Source organism: Myotis lucifugus, unplaced genomic scaffold (assembly GCF_000147115.1).
Source record: "Myotis lucifugus unplaced genomic scaffold, Myoluc2.0 scaffold_32, whole genome shotgun sequence".
Taxonomy (NCBI): domain Eukaryota; kingdom Metazoa; phylum Chordata; class Mammalia; order Chiroptera; family Vespertilionidae; genus Myotis; species Myotis lucifugus.
Genome location: NW_005871080.1, coordinates 7912454 through 7935534, shown reverse-complemented (window position 1 = coordinate 7935534; position 23081 = coordinate 7912454). Strand labels below are relative to the sequence as shown.

Sequence of the window (23081 nt, the reverse complement as noted above, 5' to 3'; positions counted from 1 at the left end):
GTTCTTTCAAAGCCTTATCTGTGACTTTTGTAATTTTTTAGGCAATGATAATTTTTCACAATAGTTTCACTATAATAATTTATAAGTTGTTTGTACATTGCTTGTTAGTCCACTTAAAACATTAAAATATCCATTTCAAACTCCCCTAGTGTTTTCATTTACTCAAATAAACAGATCTCAAGGTTTCCTTTTAAGCCTGTTTCTAATTACCAAACTATATCTTTGCACATATCATATACTTGTTCCTTTGTCCCATAATGTCCTTTCCCACTTTAATGCACATAATTTCTACTCATTTCTCAAGATCTACCTAATGCGAAGCCTTCCTTCATCTCCATCAACATAAAATAGTGACTATCCATCCCAAACTTTCTGTGCTCTGCTGTTTTAATGTTTTTCTCTTACAGTATTGTTCACACTATATTGCAGGTATGTTCTTATATATTCATATCTCCTACTTGACTGTCAGTTCTTCAGGGCATAATTTATGATTTATTCATTTTATATTGCCAACATTTTGCATAATGCCTGGAAGAGAATGAAGATATGGATATATCTCTAATATACCACTGGTTTCATATATATGCAGTGTCTATGTAACAAGAAGGGCTATGTGAAACAAACAAAAGCTGGGTGCGTATGTAAATAATAAATAAACACATACATAAATATCATAAGTAATAAATCAATAGATCACAGGCAATATTCTGTGGTTTAGCACCTGCCTTTGATTGTAATGGCTTACGCAAGGCCAGGATTGACATCAGCTGATTATGGTGAATTATCTACTTTCTCCTTTTCTTCCTCTTTTTTTGCTTTCAATCAGCCTAATTCCTTGGCTCCTTTTATCACGTGTATTTGTCCTAATTATGTAATAAATCTGTGATACAAGTCTTCCCCTTGAATTAGAGAACTTAAGGATAATCACAGTAATATTTATCATTTGGTTAGCACTAAACAATGTTCCAAAGGGTATGGTAGTGGCACTTGTAAATGACTGTGCCCAGGCTTACACCCGGGCTTTCTGATTCTGTTGTATCTATTATGATACTTTGAGGAGAACTTAAGCACTCTCATGACAGCTCATTCTATGTTTGAAAAGTAGAGAAATGAGATAAGGAAAATAGATATTATCAGCATTTAATCACTGAAGACTTGTTACTATAAATATTTTTTGTTTGGTTGGTACCTGTGATTTTAAACAGTAAGTTACTTAATACTATGGTTTCCCTTTTACAGGAAATCAAAATATGCAAAAATGTGCTTGATTTAAGAAAGCCTCAGTTCCCTCACATGGCCCTGTGGTGGCCAGGATTAGCATTTTTCTTCATCTCTACAAAGATGCCTGTTTTATGAGCTTTGGAAGCAGACGGACAGAGGAATCCCACATATGGCCGATATCTAGAATAGTGCCTTGCACACAGCCATTGCCATTCCATTTCTACTGCTATTCTGCTATCCTTGTTATTTCTTTGACCAGGGGTGGGGAATGTCTGGCACTTGGATCTCATATAAGACCCTTGAAATCATTTGGTCTGGCCCTGCTGAGGCATTGGGGGTAAACGAATTAAATGTTTGACCAAATATAGAGGGATGATTTTTAAGTTGATAATTTTGTATGCCCCTCAAATGATGTTATAAAATATCCAAATGGCCCTTCGCAGGAAACAGGTTCCCCACCCTTCCTTTAGATATTCCAATTGAAGAGTGTTGGCTTTGACATCATATAACCATTTCTTATGCTATCTTTTTGGAGCCACATAAAGAAAGAGCACAAATATAAATTAATTTGATTACAAATCAAGGTAATGTCTATCCCTTCCTTCACACCAAGTCAAAACTGCTTTTCCTTATGTTAAATCTTCATTTATCAAATAAAGATGCAAATTTTATTAGAATTAAAATGTTGTTCATTTGCACAACAGAAGTTTGAGTGGATCCATAGCAATTTAAACCAGACTGGAACTTGCAGGTTATATTTGCCATGAAATATAACTAAAAATGAAAATTTTCAGAATAGGATTTCTAAATTTGTAAGTATATACAAGAAACATAGCCCAAATAAATGTGAACTAATTAATGTTACTTGATATTAAAATCTTGAAGAGATTTTGTGCTTGTAATGTATGTAGTATATGTGTAGTGGGGTTTCTAAAAAGCAAGAAATATTCTAGCCATGAGAAATAATTTGCTTTCTTTTTTAAAAAAAGGAAGAAGTTGCCAGTTTTCAGTGTTCCATGTTAATGGAAAAATTACATTTCATGAAAAATCCAAACAAGTATATAACTCAAAATTTACATAACTGTGACATGGTTACACTTGTTTCCCTATGGACTGAGTTTCATTAATTTATTTCCATAATTCCATTTTGATTGACGTTATTTAACTCTCCCCTCCCCCTTTTTAACCCAAGAATAACATAGACAGTAGTAAAGGAAGCTGGTAGGTGAAAGCATTTTAAGATTTGAATTTATCCTGGATAAGCCAGACAGATGATTTAGGTATGGTTCTAATCATAATAATACCAATTTTAATAAAGAAACTTGCAGAAAGTGCATATGGTATTTCATGACTCTATAGTTAAAGCCTGATTTAAATTGTATTTACATATAACTTACTATGAGATTCTGCCTAGCCTACATGCTCAGTTTTTAAATGATGTCAAGTAAGCTGACAGAGATTTATTTAAATCCTGTCTTTGAATTTTAAAAGACACCTCTTGGCAATACAAAGTACATGGTGTTAGGACAAAAGCCCACACTTCTCTAGAAGTGAATTGCCTATTGCATTACTGAAAGTGCCACAACGGAAAAGAAATGGGTTATCATAAACATGTTCTTTCATGAAGTGCCTCTAATTCTGCAATGGTTCCTGAACCAGCAATTCCATTACTTGCATTTCAAAACAGAATTGTAACACCACCATGAAATTCCTGGCGGTCTGAATCAGCTACAGACAAGGCTCTGTAGCCTCCGAGATGATTAGCTTAGCAGTAAAAACAAACAGGCTCTTGACCCCAGGGACTTTCATTCTCATAAGTAAACTGGTAACCCGCAGATACACACCATTTTGATGAAAATCAATCCCCCTGTCATCTTCCAATTTAGCAGCTTTGGGAGTCTTTTATAACCTAAAGATTTAAGAGCAAGCTGTTGAGGGAATGTACTATACCTTCACACTGTCTGTTTTTCATGTTTCTCTGAAATCCAGGCTTACAGCGACAGAAAACAGATGTTTTTATTTGATTACAATATGCATCATCTCCACATGGATTCACATTATCTTCACAGGTATATTCATTGGGAGCTGGGATTAAAAAATATGATCAAAACTAATATAGCTGTAATTCCTGAAGTAGGAGTTTACTTTTGTTCTTAATTTAAAATTATATGCATTTTACCCTAGATGACTCTTTTTTGAATTAATAAAATTATGGTCTCTCCATATGAGCCCTCTTCTCTATTAAAGGTAAAGAAGAGGATAAAAACTGAACTCATTTACATTGAAGTAGTTTAGACCAAACTGCCTGCAGCTGTTACCAAGTTAAACTACTTTCTAAAAGGAAGTCAATAATCAATGATTCTTTTAGAGTAGACAGTCTGTTCCATGCTTCTATGTCTTGGGGTTGGGTGGGTGGGAAGAAATTAACCAAAAAACTTATATGCATAACCTATGGACACAGACAATAGTGTGGTGAACACCTGGGTGGGGGCAGGTGGGGGCTAGAAGGTGTCAATGGGGAATAAAGGGCACATCTGTAATACCTTCAACAATAAAAATAAAATTTCAAAAAGAATAAGTGATTCTAATGACAAGCTCTCTTTACTATATTATGATGCACGAGTTCTGCATCCTTCTCTAATGACCAAAACATCTCCTAGAAACTACCTAGAGTTGTAGCCATTTCTGTTTAAGCTAAACTCAGTGTTCAGGGACATAATCATATATACATGTTACTCGAGCAGGTAGGCATAACCAGCAGTTCTTAAACTTTTACAGGGACACATATGAGGATTGAGTGTATAACATGTTCCAATGGTCTTGGGCTGCAATACAGGTTAGGAAGGACTTTGAATTATATGTAATTCCAAACATACTTGTTATCATTTCACTGCTTCATCTCCCATCCAGGAAAACATTTTAGAATGCAATTAAATAAAGACAAGATATTATAGGGATAATATTAAATTATCCCTATTTTGCCTAAACAACTCAAATTATTGAGAAATATGAGAACTCTCATTATCAAAATTGTAAGCATTATTAATCCCCACTAACTCTTGAATAGTTTACAATTAATTAAATTACACAAGCGGAATTATACTATGGATGAGATATGTAGCCGTATCCTGATGTGCGTTGCTTCATCAGCCAGTGAGGAACAACTTAGATGCATAAATAAGAAAATAATAAAAGACTCAAAAGTAGGAAGTATTTAGTGGCTTTTATAAGTAACCTTAATTTATGGTCTTAAATTCAACCATTTTCTTAATATAAAAAATCAAATATCAAACGTTATCTAAATACAAAATGCTTAATAGTCAAGGTCTAATAGCTCAATTATCATAGCACTCTAATTGAATAAAATAATGATAGTTTCTCTAAGAATAATTTGGCAATAGGTTAAAATTTTAAAACATTGAAAAATTATTAAGACCTTTATCATCAGTAAAGAAACATCAAAGCTTATAAAATTCAAAAAAGTATTAACATTATATTTTATAAACTAAAATATTAAGTGATATAGATTTCTTTGCTGAACGTCAAAATTTGTATTTGAATATTGAGTTCTCAGCTACAGCTCCAATAAAGTCACTCATAGCAAAATCAGCCTTTCCCACCTCACAATTTCAGATATTAACTTAAGTGATGTCCATATTTGCTTTGGTTAAAGCTTAACAAATGGTATTACTTAAGCACATCTTGAACAGAAATATTTTTCTCAGAATAGTAAAATAAATTTGCTCATAAGAAAGCAAGAATTGAACTTGTGTGCCACGGCACTTGAAAAGAAAACAAACTCACACATTCTGCAGCCTTGTTCATCGGAACCATCTCCACAGTCATCCAGCTGATCACACTGGAGGTCCATGGGTATGCACTTTTTATTGCTGCAAGCAAACTCGTCTTTTTTACAAGGTCTTGCTTTATATGTAAGCTTACCTACAAGGTCATTAAAAATAATTGGAATTTCATCAAATCAAAACAAATTTATTGAGAATATAGCAAGTCCAAGATTTTACTAAATACTATAAAAACACATGGGTCCACAATCCTTTATTTGAAGCTCTTGGGGCCAAATTTAAAATTTCTGAAATGTTGTTGATTTTTATAATATAGCAGTGTATTTACCTTATAGTAAATACCACCATATTTCCACAGGAAAATGTGTGAATATAATACTGAGTGGGATTTTTTTAAGCACTATAAACTGCCACAGACCAGATCAAGTCAGTATTTGTCACCAGTTTTGACACATACTTCAGTAAAACTTTTGATTTAAGAGTTTTTAATTTCAGAATTGTGAAAAAGGGGTTGGGTGCACATACATACAATCAATATAAGCCCACTCCGACCCAAGGAGATCTTTTACAGAACATTTTTAAACCACTATGTTATTTCTCTTACACAGTATTTTCCTTAACAAAGTACCTATAAGGAGATTTATGGACGAGTGGAGATTCTGGATTAAGTTGCACAGTGCTACTATGCAAAGAAAATGTTAGCAGATGATTTTCATATTCTGTCAGATAATCAAGTGTCTAAAAACTACGCTCAGACATACACATGAAACCTTTTAAAAATTTTTTTGAGCTCTAAAATCATTTTATTATTTTATAGCTGTCACTTAATCAATTATTTCACATTAAATGGATTTACCACCACAGTGATCTTCGTCTGAGTTGTCCCCACAGTCATCAATCCCATTGCACATCTGCTCAGACTGCAGGCATATCCTGTTATTTCTGCATCTGTAAGGTCTTGTGGTTGGGCAAAGAAATTTGACTGAAAGCAAAACAAAAACAAACAAAGCAGCTCCATTGGATACACTGACTTTTGAACAACTATTCATCTTTCGCCTTTCTTTTAGTTTTTTCTTTCTTTTCAAATCCATAATCTAGCTTTTCTGAATATCTTTTGTTATGGAAATTGCCTACAAGTAGATACTAGGAAAAATGCGTGATAATAGAAGCTTATGATCCTAGTTATTTATATTAACTACAGAAAAGAGAGCACAGCTGAAATGTTGAATGAAATAAGAAAAAGAGACAAATTTCATGGTCTCATTTCCAGATGCCTTATCTTAGCTGCCTTCACTAGGTGTACCAAATTAATTTATGCCTTCGGTTTATACAACATGGCAGGACACTTACTATCTGAAAGAGCAATTTCACACCAAATGGAGCTTCAGCAAGCATATGTTACAGGCCCAAAACTGAAAGTAGGCCATTCAGTGAAAAACAAAAAAACAAAAACACAAAACAAAACAAAAAAACCTCAATAATACTATAGCTGGGCTTCTTCCTCTATGTCAAACAAATGTGTAGTTATGTATTTGAGGCACATAAGGTGATCTTAGTTTATTCATTTTTTTAAATATGTTTTTTATTGATTTTAGAGAGGAAGAGAGAGAGAAACATTGATTGGCTGCCTCCTGCACACCCCCCAACAGGGATTAAGCCTGAAACCCAGTCATATGCCCTGACTGGGAATCAAACTGGCATCCCTTCTGTGCACAGGACAACACTTAATCAACTGAGCCATATTGACCAGGATAGGCAGTTTATTCATTTTAGTGTGTGTGTGTGTGTGTGTGTGTGTGTGTGAGAGAGAGAGAGAGAGAGAGAGAGAGAGAGAGCAAGAGATACTAATGGAAGCCAGTGAATTCTATTTTTGTCCTTTCTATCACTATCTCTTCAAAAGACTTCCACCCATGAAGTAGGAAATATTTATAATAACTCTTCATCCTCATAGAATATTACAGGGTTCTCTCTTTGATTCCCTCAGGTTCTCACTCTTGAATTCTCTGCTTAGACATTTTCATTGACTCTATACCCTGAAGACTTGCAACTTGATATCCAATTATAGTATTTCACAATTAATTATAGAACTTTCCCATGGAAATCTTAAATTCAACAAGTTCAAAACTCAATTCCTTCTCTTCTTTCCTCAACTCCCTTGTCTCCAAACATAAGATTTGTCTATTTCCATAGTTCTGTTAGTGGCCCATCATAGCCATTTGTCTGGGATTATTCTAAATGCATTCCTCTCATTGTCCTTTGACTGTGATTACTCAACAAGTTCAGATGATATTGTCCCCTAGCTTGTCCTCTTCTTTCCATGCGTACCAGTTACAATCACAATAGAACAATTCTTTATTATCTCTGACAGGACTTTAGTAGAACCCTAAATGTCTCAGTTTTACTGCCTAACCCAAGATTCTCCAAAAGCCACCATAACAATCCACCAAACACATTAATCTAATTATCTCTTCTAGACTTATCTATCACTTTCAGAAAAAGATTTGAGGTATTTTACATGGCATAATAGATGTATCATTACCTTATCCATGCCACTCTTACAGACTTATCTCTTATCACTCCTAATCTTTGAGTGTGGGAACCCTAATCAGCGTACACCAGAGGTTCAAGGCCAAGTTGCCTATGCAGGTGCAAAAGCAAGTAAACAGCAAACTTACTGCATGCACTGTGCAGGTGCACTTTTCTATAACCCAAATATTGATGTCACTATTTGGCAAGAAGCTTCTTTTGTCTGAGTTGGTATAAAGATGTGTTGCTGACCAGCCAGTGCATGGCTATTTCGTTGGGCTGCTATGTTAGCAAGGGCTCCTGTTGGCTGTGGCTGCTGCTTTGTAAGGCTACTTTGAAGAACTGTTATATCTGATGGCTCCTTGGTTAGCAATGGCTACTTGGTCTACAATAAAGTCTCTCTTATGTCCCTGCAATGACTTCTCATGTCTCCTCCATCTCATACCCGGTGTTCATGAAGGTCCAGTTCCTGGCAGAGGATCTGTGCACCTCACAGTTGGTGTAGTCGAGCAGGATCAAGGAGTAAGTACTCCGACATGTAGCAATGCTACTTTATTAGCTCCTTAAATATGCCCTATCCTCCTTGCTGACCTCCTCGCTTTAACTAAAATCTGCTTGTTACTCTAAGCATAGTTCCTCCCTATAGGTATTTTAGGAATGTCTCTTAAATTGCTCAAACCTCATGTTATTTCATGTTTGAAGATATCCTAGTTTCCTACTACAGCTTCCGGAATTTTATTACCATATTTTTTCACATTCTATTTTAAAAATAAACTAAAACAAAAACTGCTATTTTGAGGGTCAAGAATTTGATTATACCTCTTTCTTATTGCTATTTTCTCATCAACTTCATAAACATCAAACTCTCCTTAATTCACTGAAGACTGTAGTACCTACCCTTCATCCAAATTAATTCCACATCCTAGGTGATTTCAACATCCAAATGAGCAAACCACCCAATGAGTGGACCTCTTAGTTCTTTAAGTTTCTCAAACTAAAGGTATTTATATTTAATCTATTTAGGCCATCCATTCCCCTAAGAAGGCTGTGGACATTGAAAGACTTCAACAAACTTTTAAAAAATTCAGCCAATGACAGTTTGTGTTGCTTGCAAATAGGAGCACTATTATACACTAGAGGCCCGGTGCACAAAAATTTGTGCACTGGTGGGGGAGGGGAAGTGGGGGGGTGTCCCTCAGCCCCACTTGTGCCCTCTCACAGTCTGGGACCCCTCGGGAGATAACCACCTGCTGGCTTAGGCCCCGCTCCCCGGGTGGCAGATGGCAGGGCAGATCCGGGGGTTGGGACGCTGCCCTGGGTCACACACACGGCAGGGCCAATCCGGGGGTTGGGGTGCCGCCCCGGGTCGGGTCACACACAGGATGCCCGGATGGAGGCCAGCGGACTGGCCGATCGCTGCTGCACCACCCAGCCGCCCTAGGTCGGGTCGCACACGGGATGCCCGGATGCCCGCCGCCCCGGGTCACAGATAGCAGGCCCTGTTGGCGGCAGGGCAGGTGGGATGGCGCTGTCCCGCCCTGCCTGCAGTATGCAAATTAGCTGCCATCTTTGTTGGCGGTTAATTTGCATATCACGCTGATTAGCCAATGGGAGGCATAGTGAAGGTAAGGTCAATTACCATGTTTGTCTATTATTAGATAGGATGGTATAGCTGAATTTGATATTTCCTCCAATTACTTCATTTACAAAATCACCAATTCGAATGCACCAAATTCTGATCATAATCTGCTACTTTTCCAACTTTTAAATTCAAGCAGTCTCATTAAGACACTTTTTCAGCCTTAGCTAAAACATAAAGCTGAAACCTCAGCCTTAGCCCATTGATACATCTACCTTTTCCCTCTTTTCCACTGCCTTCTTTTGTATTTATTTTCATCTCTAATGGTATTACCTTTCATGTTTCATCTCTTAATATACTCATTGGGTAAATACTTATTGATAACTTATTATATGTTGGACACTGTTCCAAGCACTCACTTAGAAAATCACATTTGTTCAAATAATCTGAATTTTCTGGCCTTTTCCTCTTTTTAATCTTAGTTATCTAAAAACCCACAAACTTAGATGAGTAAACCATCTGCTATTCCATGGTCTGCATCTGGGAAGTTCAGGAATGTTGCAGATGATCATATCACAAGGCTAACTGATATAACATATATGAATATGTATCAATGGCAGATGGGCCCTGAATACTACTTGAAAATCCTATACATATATCTAGCCATGTCGCTCTCTTTCACTTTGCTATAATGATTCAAATTTGCATTCCTTTCAAACTTCCCTACAACACCAATCTTCCACATTCTATATATGAATATGCTTCTGATGGCACACACAACAAAAGTAGAAATAAAGGGATGAAAAATGTGTTATTGTCTAATTAAATGACTGCACATCGACACAGAGTCAATCAATTCACTAACTCATTTCAAACATTTTAATAACAGAGAATGAGTCTCTACTCCTATCCAAAACTATTTTTTTCACCTTTTATGTAACCTTTTATCCCCTGACTCTTCAGAAACCATTCCTTCTTTCTGAAGATAAAATTTCCCTTTAAGCAGAGTTCATCCTATTCTCACTGCCTTGTCTGTACCTTTTACTTAATTCTACCAGTGCCTGAAATATAATGTATGGAAAATACTATTTATCCAACAAAATATCTCCTTGTAAAAAGGACCATGTGCTCATGCTTTTAATTCCCATTTTTTTAGCACAGTCTCCAGCACATAATAGTTTGACTCAATGTTGGTACCAATGACTGAGGGAATTAAAAAATATCCAGAGAATAAATCTAGATGTATTTTATAAGTTTTCCAGCAGCTGTGTGGCATGTCGCTGAGAACCATTTCCTGGCCCTGGAAGTTATTTAAGATTTTTAGATTTAAATATTAAATAGCTCCTAATTCACTTATCTGTGTAACGTGTATCGTATGTCTAAAGAGAGATATCTTCATATAGATTTATCCAGATAGATATAAATTTAGATATACTAGATATGCCTCTCAACAACTTCAGCCTCAGTAGTGGGAGCCATGTAGAACTATATAATTTTATTATTCACATTTTTTCCATGTACTTATCTGTCAAAGGAAAATTGTTTTAGGCTAAAGTACCAATTTGATATGATGCCAAAGTCCTTAGATGAACCTTACTCAATTCCAAAGGTCAACTACTCTAAATCCTCTCAGGCAGACCATATCTATCTTGTGAACAGTGTTGACATGTGAAAGTTCAGATTTAAGAGGGCTCTCCATAAAGTCATAAACTTTGAACAGGGTAATCTCTTGCTACTTGAACAAAAGCTGTATCTGTGGTTACACTTTATCTACCTAACCCAGGGCAGCAGGATTTGTGGGTCCCTTCACCACTTCACTGATTCATGCGGGCGCATTAGATCGGGAGATGAGAGAGCAAGCTCGAGCCGTGAAATGCCTCACCACACAAGTCCGGGGCTTCGTCAGAGTTGTCTCCACAGTCGTCCTCTCCGTCGCACACCCAGAAATGGAGTTTGCAGAGGGAATTATTGCAAAGGAACTCATCTGCTCTACATATATTTCCTCCTTTATTAAAAACAAACATAAAGATATAGTATAATTAAAGCCAGTCAGCAAAACATGTATTCTGCTAATTAGCAGAGATTCTAGTTTCTCAGTTCTTTATTTTTTTTCTATCTAATATGAGATGTCCAAACTATTTTTAAAAAAGATATTATAGGTTTACTTTTCAAAGCAATCTGGTATTACCCTCATGTATGTCATCTTTTCTTTAAAAATAATACTAATATCTGTTCAAAGAAAGTTTTCTGAAATGTAAATTATCTTCCTTTTCATATATTTTTATGTAATTGAGCATAAGAAAACTTAGATTTTAAATAGTATTAACCTTCATTATTAAAAACTGTATTGTTCTGGAAAGAAAAGACACAGAAAAGGAGATAATTTAGCTATTATCTAAAACTGACAAACTGAATCACTGAAAACAGATTAACCAGTAAAAAGGTTGTGTTGTCATAGAAAAATAATTTTATATAGAAATAAAAAATTGGCAATGTATTGAAATATTAGAGTCATCCTCACCATACTTATGCAATAAAGTACTCTATTTTTAATTTTTAAAATGTTTTCCTTTTTTGCAATTAAATAGAAAGCATTGAGACTATAAGGATATTCTAACTCAAAATTAAGTACACTTTCCACATGCAAAGGACCCAAAGTACTAATAAATTTTGGTTATATGTCTATGTATATAGTAATACATAGTAGAAACCACAATAGTTGGGGAGTTAGGAACTTCCATTGTTTTGCTTTGGACAAGTCCATTAATCTCTCTGGGACTCAATGTCTTCATATGTTACAAAAGATGTATGGTTAAAGTAATTTATAAGTTCATATTTGAAAGCTGTGCATGGGGAAACAACACAAAGATACTTAATGGGAATTTAGAATTAAGATTAATAAGATTTTTCTCAGAGAAATACTTTACCTATTTAAACCTCATACATAAGAAACATAGCTTATACACTGGCTAGATTTGATGATTGAAGGTATTAACATATTTTTAAAAGGATATGCTCATTTAGACATGGGGTTGGGGAGAAATAGTGCTCATTCTTGCAAGCCTACAAAATACCTAGGATGAAGCATTGTTCAACTGTGGATGCTGTTTGGAGTGAATAATGAGCCTAGTCTTATGAAGGTCAAATAGCTCTTGTTCTGAGTTTTGACTTGCACACAGATCTCTAATAATTCACTTCCAGTAGCAAAGATTTAATTTAGGAAATTACAGAATCAGATTTGAACTTTTAGAATGATAATTCTAGCTACAGTGTGGAGAACTTGGAAACCAAGATAGCGAGGGATAAAGCCAAGACTGGAAGAAAAAAAGAAAGAGAGGTTGCAGCAACCCAGAAAATAACTGATGATAACTTGACTTAGAGTAGCTACATTTGAGAGGGTAATTGATATTATGAGTTCTTTGAAAATTCAGAAAGTGTGAAAAATTTAATATTTATAGCAAAATGAAAAGAATATCCTTAGACTGGAGGGGAGACAAGTCTTCCATTTTAATAGAAGGGCGGAGGAATGGCTGGGCACAGGTATGGGTGGCTTTGTTAATTTGGTGGTCAGATGTTTAAAGAAGATCAAAATTTATGATTGCTGTGAAGTATAAGGTGAGAAATAAAGTCAACTTATTAAAAATATGATATTCATAATGGTAGAGAGAGATGATTAAAGAAATATAGGTACATTGCTTAGAATCTTAGATAGTTGAAGTTGAGAACAAGAATGTATAGTGATATGAATCAGAACAGTTGTAATATTTTCTGGGGAAAAATCTCAACAGAAGTGTACAGCTTACACTGACATTTCTAAGGACTAACAAACTCGATTAACAAACTCTAAGATACATATAAAGGCAGGTCCTGGTCGAGAACACTAAAGTGAATACTATCATGTGAGACCTCTGAGAGTATAGTGTCTGGCATTGGGATGCCCCTTTCTTTCAAACTCTGCAATTTTTAGCTCTAAAATGCCCTAACTCAATCTAAATAATCTAAAATAATTTAAAATTAATTTAAATTAATCTAAAATAATTTAAATTACTAAAACCCATGCAATAAATTACTATGTACCAATTTTGTCTGATAACAATAAAAAAGATAAATTGCACAGTCTTCAGTTCTAAAAAAAGTTAAAATGACTGTTGGCTTAATTCAATACCAAAATTCATAGAATATAAAAAAGGGTTGTATTCTTTCAAAATAAGATTCTAGTGATTAAATCTCATTGCATGTTCCAATGTACAATGAGTTAAATTCAAAAAAATTTGTGAACTCCATATCTTCAGATTATTTTAGAAAACTCTATTTGTAGCACATCAGTATTGCTGAAAGGAAAAAATGAGTTCACTAACGTATATTAGATAACATTATAATTTTCCCCATGGGAGTGTTGGATGTGCCACTCTTTTATTAAAAAGAAGAGACATAAAAATGAAATCATAATTGTAACGGAAAGGCAAAAGTTTTGTGATAGCTTACTAAAGGCTTCCTATTGTATCATAAATAATTTGCATTTCAAAAAATGCACCATGGTGGCTACCATGGCATTCTAAAAGCTTATATAACTTAAAAGCTTATTTTGAACTGGCATGAAGCACACAGAAACAACAACAAAAAAGTATACTAGGTATTTTAAAAGAGATTATCTGAATTATAATATCAGTTTCCTAGTCATGTTCTTGATCAGCTCAACAGGAGATTATTAGACAATAGAAAGTATTTATTAATTAACAACTTATGTCTAAATATAAGGGAGCCCTTGGCAGGTTCATAAAAATCTGGACAAGTGTGTCACTACAGAAACTAAGCATCTAGAATTCTCATCTCAGTTTGGGCTGACAGAAACTTTAATATACAATAATATTTTGTAACTTACATAAGTAGCTTACATATTTTAAGGTGATGATTACTAAAGAGAACTCTCAATCTTTTCCACGGAAATTGCTATAAGGAGTAAAGTTTGGGAGCTCAGGGCAAAGCAAATACTAAGTTTCTTTGAGGAAACATATTTTACCTTTTAAAATATAGATGTTGTTTCTAATTCCATAGCATTGTGGGTTTTAGTTTTCCTAAAGTAAACCAGTAAAACTAATTCACTTTGAAGAATATTCCATGTTTATCCAGCCCCCAACACTTAGCCCCTGTCAGCTCATAGGTCCAGATTTGAGATGAATGAAAGTTGGATTTAGCAGCAGAGGAGTTAGTTCTGGCATTCTGTTTCCTCAGTGCCTTGATGTACATTTATCCAAACCTAAACCACTTCCTGGAAGTAAATTAAATACTGGAAATCTGAACTTTGTCATGCCTGAAGGTACATCCATACAGGATCAAATGCTTTATCCACCAAGATACTTCATTGGAATTTAATTATGTAGTGGGAAAAAAACAACAACCAACAACTAACACTCAAGAAAAGTTAAAGGCATGAATAGGGAAGGGAGGGAAACATTGACACATTTATAAGTGATTGAGTTAAAGGTTCTCAATTCTTTAATACAATAAGCTTAAACATTTAGAATAGTTTTAAATATGAGAGATACCTCAGATGTGAAATGCTATAATGTTCAATTTTTTTATGTAACATTTGACTTTCTAACCTGAGTTCCATTGTTCAGTTTTTATAAAAACCAATACTTAAAAAATAGAGTAATCCTGATAAGATTGCTCTCTTCACTCTTGTACCCTCTTCATTCTCTCTAGATAATCCTACAGTTCTTGGGGACATTTCACTGTGGTTGGATTTGATATCATGGGAAAAAAATGAGCACAGAAAGTTTCATGTAGATAAGAAATGAAACTAGATTCATATTTCGGTAAATTATCTGCACTATTATATAGTACAAAATTATCACCCTCTCCTTTTTATATTTTTTTTTTAAAAAAAGAAGATTCCTTAAGAGCCTTGGAAAACTTTTCATTAGGTTTAATATTAAATCCAGGTTCTAGTATAAATCTTCATTTACTTGTGGTTCCTAAACTGCTAAACTGTCCCTCATCTCTATGACTTTGTACATAATAATATCATGACTTGAAATGTATTTCCTCATTCTGTTTGCATATGTAATTGTTGACATCAAGAAACTCACATTTCAACAGGGGATGCATTCAAATGATACAGAAATAATTATATTAGAAGGAAGAATGAATTAATAGGAATGCAATCAAAGAGTGGCTGGGGAAACTCCAAAAAAAAAGACTGTAATTGGGTTGAAGACAGTGGTAATTGAGATGGACTTGAAAGGACAGATATAATTTTTATTGGCAGAGTTATTAAGATGGTGAAAATAGCAGAAGAATCAGGGAAGATGCTGAAAAGTATGTGGATGTTTAGAATATTTCCCACTTGGAAATACTGACTATTTCCAGTTTGGCTAGGATATATTATATTTAAAAATAAATAATCTACACTAATGAAAGAGAAACATACAAATTGGTGTCACTCTGCTATGCCCACCAGCCAATCAGAGTGACTATGCAAATTAACTGCCAACTTTGTTGGGTTAATTTGCATATGCAGGTGTGGAGTGAAGACTGAAGACTGAAGACTGAAGAGACTTGGCTTCTCCGCTGCGGCCAGACCAAAGGCCTGGGTCCCGGGTGCCGGAGGAAAACCGGTGCCAGCAGCCAGGAGAAGGAAGGCCTATTGCGGGAATCTTTGTGCAACGGGCTTCTAGTAGAATATGACTGGGGATATAAAATGGGATCATTCTTATGGAAATCTGACTGCCAGTTGAGTTATTTGTATGGAACCTGAAAGGAAGAAGACTGAGTCAAGACTGACATAATCTGAGTTACATGTAAAGAAGATGAACCTGGTAGCACTGAGTAGGACATATTGGAGAACAGTTAGGTAGTATTACATGAGCCCAGGCAAGAAACAATGGGAGAAAGAAATACACTGTTATGAAATGGAAGAAAGATGAATAACTTAAATTTTTCTCTAAAGTCTTCACATAAAAGACTACATAAGATTGTGTCAGACTGTCCACACAGCTTTCTGGCTCTAGAGTGACCAGTTACAGAAAGTGGATGAGAAATTAACCAAAAGTAGAAACAACTGCTATGGAAGTTTAACCTTTATGGCTCTCTGTAATGCATTGCAGATTCCAAATGAGAGCTAGGCTTTCTTCTGCTGAATATAATTCTTGATCAGGTTCTAGGATGCAGATATGAGCAAATCATAAAGGTTTGAACTAATATTAGAGAAAGTAGAAGAATTTTTATTCTCAAATGAATAGATATTTATAGAAGTAAATCATTTAGATACATTTATACTCTACAAATCCTGAGTGTCTGTTCTAATACCTTACAACCTATATCAATATCTGATATTATCTGTTGATGATGTTCCAAATATTTCTGAAAAATAAAGTTTATTGAGAGACTTCTGTGAGCAAGTTAAAAAAGCCATCAGTTAATAATATATTTAACATTACGAAAATAACAAGACTTATGTAATTTATGGTCATTATAAGCTTCACCACACAATTTCTTTCTTTTCATTTCATTAATTCTAAAGTAGTAATAATCACTGATTTTATTGTGGTGACTTACAACTAAAAGCTGTTATCTGTCAGGAAATATCTTCACATAGCTGGAAAATAATATACTACAAAACTCAAAGTTGTCTTCCAGACTGACAAAAAGTGTAGGCAATTTTCTCAACCACATGTCAAGAAGGAAATCTGGGCACAAACTATAACCTATATAGATCTAGCACAGCGGTTCTCAACCTGTGGGTCACGACCCCTTTGGGGGTCAAACGACCCTTTCACAGGGGTCGCCTAAGACCATCGGAAAACACATAATATAATTACATATTGTTTTTGTGATTAATCACTATGCTTGAATTATGTTCAATTTGTAACAATGAAATTGGGGGTCACCACAACATAAGGAACTGTATTAAACGGTCACGGCATTAGGAAGGTTGAAAACCACTGATCTAGCATATTAGTATGTGTAATATAGTAATGTAGTAATATGTTATTTTTATTCATTCAGAATAAGGCAAGCAATGTGGTAGACAAATGTACTCTGAAAATGCTTTTGTAATAATGGTTTTCGCAGCTATGTTACCTGTTTTCTTCTAGTATCTCTATACCTGACCCAGAACCTAGTCCAAAGATGTGCTCTTGGCAAGTACTTGATAGAGACTTGAATTTTGTTGTCATCATTGTACAAAGACTGATATTATACTCTTCCTGAAAATTATCCAGATTTTGCTTATTTAGAGCAGGCTATTATGTAATGAAACTAGAAAGAGTCATCAGCACTTAATGATCTTATCTTCTGCCTCTAGCACAGTATATATTCTGCACAATGCCTTAACTGTTGTTTCTACTCATGGCAGGCACACACACACACACACACACACACACACACACACACACACACACGGATACCTTACCTCTGTCACAGTTCTCTTCATCACTGCCATCCACACAGTCATGAACTCCATCACACAGCCATCTAATTGGAACACAGTGGGCTTTATTTCTGCATCGAAACTGATCTTCCTTACATTCAGTCACACAGTCCATCTGTTCCAATACAAATGGGCACTGTAGTTTTTATTAATGATAACATGCAGTCACAAGCAAAAGAAGCATGCAGCTGACACTACTGGAGACTGACCACACAGTGGGCTTTTTCATTTTGATTGAATGAATGCAACCTCTGCAAATGACAATGGGATTTAGTCTATAAACAACATTAAAATTCAGGTATTTGTTGAAATTACTGTAGTTAATGTACTAGTTCTAGCATTTTAGACAGATAAGAATCAAGATTCTGTCACTTTCCTCTATTTTTATTACATTTGCTTTCCTAAATCTAATTCATGTAATTCAGAGATTTTAATCAAATGATAGATTGTACCTCATCTGAACCATCAGCACAGTCATATTCTCCATTACATTTCAAAGATGCTGAAATACATCCTCCGCTGGCACATATATATTCACTTGATGAGCAAGTAGGAGAAGCTGAATATAATTATAAAGTTGAAATTTAGATTCAGTAAAAAGAATGACTGGCTTATAGAAAAAAACATACAGAAGCATATAAAAATTCATAGATAGTAATGAAAATAGTTCATATATAAAGTATATTCAGCATTTGATATTAAATATTCATTTAAATGTGTTTTACAATATTACAGCATTGTATTCAATATGCCTCAATAATATAATATTCTGTTCAGTAAGAATTCAATTCACTAAACTAAAGACAGGACAGAAAAGCCACTATATTGCTCATGCTTTTGATTTTGAAGAGCTAAATAAATTTTTTATAACTTTAAATAAACTGATGAACAAAACTAGATCCAGAGACAGAGAAGCACTGAACAGACCATTAAACCTCAGAAGGAAAGCAAGGGAGGGTGGGGGGGAGGGGGTAAGAGATCAACCATATGCTGGGGGGTGGGAGTGGCTGAGAGAGGTCAATGGGGGGAAAAGGAGAAATATATAATACTTTAATCAATAAAGAAAAAATATATATATCTACACTAATAAAAGAGAAACATGCAAATTGGTGTCACTACGCCCACCAGCCAATCAGAGCGACTATGCAAATTAACCCAACAAAGATGGTGGTTAATTTGCATACACAGGTGTGGCACGAAGACTGAAGATTGAAGACTGAAGAGGCTTGGCTTCTCTGCTGCAGCCAGACCAAAGCCTCACTGGGGCCACAGCAGAGAAGCCAAGCCTCACTGTAGTTGCAAAGGAGAAGCCTAGCCTCGAGGCTTGGCTTCTCTGCTGCAGCCAGACCAAAGGCCTGGGTCCTGGGTGCCAGAGGAAAACCAGTGCTGGCAGCCAGGGGAAGGAAGGCCTATTGCGCAAATCTTCGTGCAACGGGCTTCTAGTATATATATAAAAAGCCTAAGTGACCGTTATGACAGAATGACCAGAATGACTGGTTGACCAGTTGCTGTTACATGCACTGACCACCAGGGGGCAGACACTCAACACAGAAGCTGCCCCTTGGTGGTCTGTGGGCTCCCACAGGAGGAGCACCGCTCAGCCAGAAGCCAGGCTCTCAACTGGCGAGCAAAGCTGTGGTGGCAGGAACCTCTCCCAACTACTCAGCAGTGCTACAGAACAGTGGTGGCAGGTGCAGTGGGCCAGGAAGAGTGCGAGTGGCGTGGCACCCAGCCCCGGCTCAGGCTTGTTCCTGGCTGCTGCCACTTGGTGCACTGTCACATCCCCCGAGGCTGAGGGACCCCCCGAGGCTGAGGGACCCCTCCCCCATGCACAAATCTGTGCACTGGGCCTCTAGTTTATAAGATAAAAGCCTTACACTATTATCCTTGGGAATGTTAATTCATATATATATATATATATATATATATATATATATATGTATATATATATAGTATAAAGCTAAAAGTGGAAATTGTGGCATGGTCTCACAGACACTGTAATATCTATTTGATCATGTTGACATAAATGTCATATTTGCATAACTTATAAGACTTATTCTTGTTCTGGGGTTTTGAACACAAGTACATGTATACTTAACAGAGTCTATAGAATTTGAAGTATTCCTTTATGACACAGAAAATAAAAACAACAAGTAGATATATAAGTAATTACCAGAACCCAATCTAATTAATTGACATCATAATTATTATAGCTGCTTTTGCTATGGCTTTGCATTTGTTTGCATTCAAACTTCAGGGTTCTTAGCCTTATTTTAGACACTAGGTAGACAAATACCGTATACTTACTTTGTGGTCTGAATTGCATGTTCCAGGAATGCTGAAAAGCTTTTTCCTTATGTTTTAATTTATTTTAATTGACAATGGTTGCCTAGGATTTGTTTTATTAATGAGTCCGAGAACATGTCTGGATTCAGTAAGAAAAATGATGTGACCAATTAGAGCAGCGGTTCTCAACCTGTGGGTCGCGACCCCTTTGGGGGTCGAATGACCCTTTCACAGGGGTTGCCTAAGACCATCTGAAAACACATATATAATTACATATTGTTTTTTTGATTAATCACTATGCTTTAATTATGTTCAATTTGTAACAATGAAAATACATCCTGCATATTAGATATTTACATTACGATTCATAACAGTAGCAAAATTACAGTTATGAAGTAGCAACAAAAATAATTTTATGGTTGGGGGTCACCACAACATGAGGAACTGTATTAAAGGGTCGCGGTATTAGGAAGGTTGAGAACCACTGAATTAGAGCTATGGATCATGGGCGTGGTACTGGACATGGTCACGTGTGTGCATTGTATCTGCTACTCTTAACTAATCTCTCAAAGTAATGCTTTCATGGTTATACACAGATTATAGTATACTTTCCCTAGTGATTTCTATAATACGTTTTTAAAATAGTTAACTATAAAAATTAAGTTTTTAATAAGCATATTTATAGAGCCATATTTAAGAAATGAAAATGTATAAATTGGGTGTGTTTCTCCTATATGCTGGTTTTGCTTCCTAATTTTGGTTTGATTTTGGACCAAGATGTAAACAGAAATAATACACTTATACTTTTTCTCAGTTGGTATCATGTTGAAATTACTATACCCTATTTCATAATTTTAATTTCCATAATAGAAAACTTAACTTTTATCATACTTACAGTTTCAACATATTTCATTGTGTTGTCATGAAAAAAAATACCAAATGACGTGGAAAGATACAGAAACTAAAAGGTCAAATTTGGGGGAGTAATGCTTGGATCTCAAACATAGTAATAATCTTACCTGTGAAACACTTTCAAAACATAAAAAGGGCACACCAGTAAAGCTATATACAGATATTTCAGATTATGTCTAAAAAACAGAAATCTGTGTATGAATTTTCCACTGTTTTCTGAATATCATTGTGCAAATTTAAATTCTATCAGGTTGAAATATCAGCTAAATTAATGCCACCTGCATTGTCTTACCTGGATCGCAGTTCTTCTCATCCTCTCCATATTTACAGTCTTCATGACCATCACATGTCCATTTTGCTGATATGCACTGACCATTGGAACATCGGAACTGATCTCTGGAACAACTAGTTTCACAATTTCTCTGTAAAAAAACACAACACAGATGTAATTAAAACTTAATTATTAGACAAATATAACCCAAAGACAACTAAACCCTTATGCATAGAAACCTAGAAGTATAGAAATCAAGTTTGCCACATACAGGGTGGGGCAAAGTAGATTTACAGTTGTCCATACGAAAAACAATAATACAATTAGTAATAAATAATAATACAAGAATAAACTGTGTTTTGCATATTCACAAGTGTAAACCTCCTTTTGCCCCAATCCGTATAAATAGCTCAGTTGGTCACGTGTAAGCCCAGTGCTACATAACATAATTATAACAAATTTCCACTTTTCTTTGTGAGTGATAATAAAACAGAGAAATGAAAATAAAAACATAAATGCTTCAACTTCATCCTACGAATTAAATTGCTCAAAGTGGATTGTTCGGGGCTGACACAATTTTAATAACTGTAAGGGAGAATGAAGATTGTGAGGAAAAAAGGTTAAAGAATTATTTCTAAAAATTGCATCCAGTTCATTGGGAGTGGGGTGGGCAGATGGCATGTGAAATAAACAAGAAACTTAAAGCAAATCTGTTTGGCATTGGCAAATCTCTCCTCGTGTTCTTTCTTTAGCCTTCTTCTCATCTTTCCCTCTGTACCTGTCCTTTTACTATTTGGCTTGCTGTTCACAATCCTCTCTCCCAACAATTGTTCGTAAAGTTAACTGTGAAATGAACTGTCACAATTGTCATTTCTGCTAGCTCACATATAGATTTTATTTGGAAGTCAAATAGTAGATATACCTTCGGGGATATGTCAATTCTTTATATGTGATCAATGAAAGGGATCCACTAGAAATTTACCTTCCTTCGGGGCTGCCATCCTGATTGAAATGGAATGGTACAATGACATGTCTTGCTGGGATTATGATTTTTTATTGTTAAGGAATTTATATTCTTGCCAAAATGTACTTGTCTGTTCCTTCCACAACCAGTGCAACTTTATCACAGCTTGTGAAATGGAACATCTCAATCCATTACTGTCTGCTTCTTCTTAGTTTTACCCTCTTGGAGGAATGGAGAGCTTACTTTCTACATTTCTACAATTTCTCTTTGTTGATAGTAGTTTAATAGACTGCCTGCTGTATAATTTGTTTTCCACTTCCCTTCTTTTCCCAAGTATAAAGAGTTTACTCTTTGCCAGAGTGTTTCTTAACTAAGAATACAAGTCAAAATAATATTTCTCCCTGTATTTGATAAACTCATTGAGTGTTAGAAAGGCCAGCACCTAAACTAACAATTACAATAAAATACATCAATTGTCAAAATTAGTTCAATGGTTTCCAACATACATATTCTTAAGGTTTTTAAGAAAGGCTTCACAATGAAAGCTTAAACAGAAATGGAACTACCTAAGAAAAGGCTTTTAATGTGTAAGGATAATTTGAAATGCGCTATATCTGAGGAGTAAGCTATGTAGCAGTGAATGGTGTCAAAAGTGTTAGAGAAGTAGTCATGAGAAAGAGATTTCATATGTTTTATTCACTGCTATACTCCTCATGCTCAGTGTTGTTCCTGGGACATAATAAGCATTCAATAGAAACTGATGAATAAATGAATGAGTGAATGAAGTAGCAAATGCAGAAAATAAGGGGCAATAGGGTGGTGAATGCCTGGGGCAGGACGGGAACCAGGTGGGGGTGGATAATGAGGAGGAAATAAGGGGGATACTGTAGTACTCTCAACAGTAATAATATATTTTTTTAATTTAAAACATTCTCATGTAATTAAGCTCCACTGGGATAGGAATCATATTTGTCTAAGTACCCAGTATCTATTACCACATCATGATTATAATAACTGTTCCATATATATTTGTAGAATTAATGAAGGGTTATCTCAGCATTAAGTCAAATTTCAGTGAAATAATT

At 35.3% G+C, this 23081-nt stretch overlaps 1 protein-coding gene across 1 annotated transcript in view; it reads right to left on the bottom strand.

The window, feature by feature from the left end:
* The window catches only part of LRP1B (LDL receptor related protein 1B), a 1324618-nt gene that overhangs the window by 110721 nt on the left and 1190816 nt on the right, over positions 1 to 23081 (bottom strand). Inside the window, exons 65-71 of the mRNA XM_023752441.1 lie at positions 21054 to 21183; positions 18016 to 18122; positions 17546 to 17678; positions 11012 to 11134; positions 5881 to 6006; positions 5026 to 5163; positions 3172 to 3306 (exon numbers count right to left, since the gene is read on the bottom strand). Of these exons, the coding sequence (XP_023608209.1) occupies positions 3172 to 3306; positions 5026 to 5163; positions 5881 to 6006; positions 11012 to 11134; positions 17546 to 17678; positions 18016 to 18122; positions 21054 to 21183 (892 nt within the window). The remainder of the gene's footprint in view (positions 1 to 3171; positions 3307 to 5025; positions 5164 to 5880; positions 6007 to 11011; positions 11135 to 17545; positions 17679 to 18015; positions 18123 to 21053; positions 21184 to 23081) is intronic.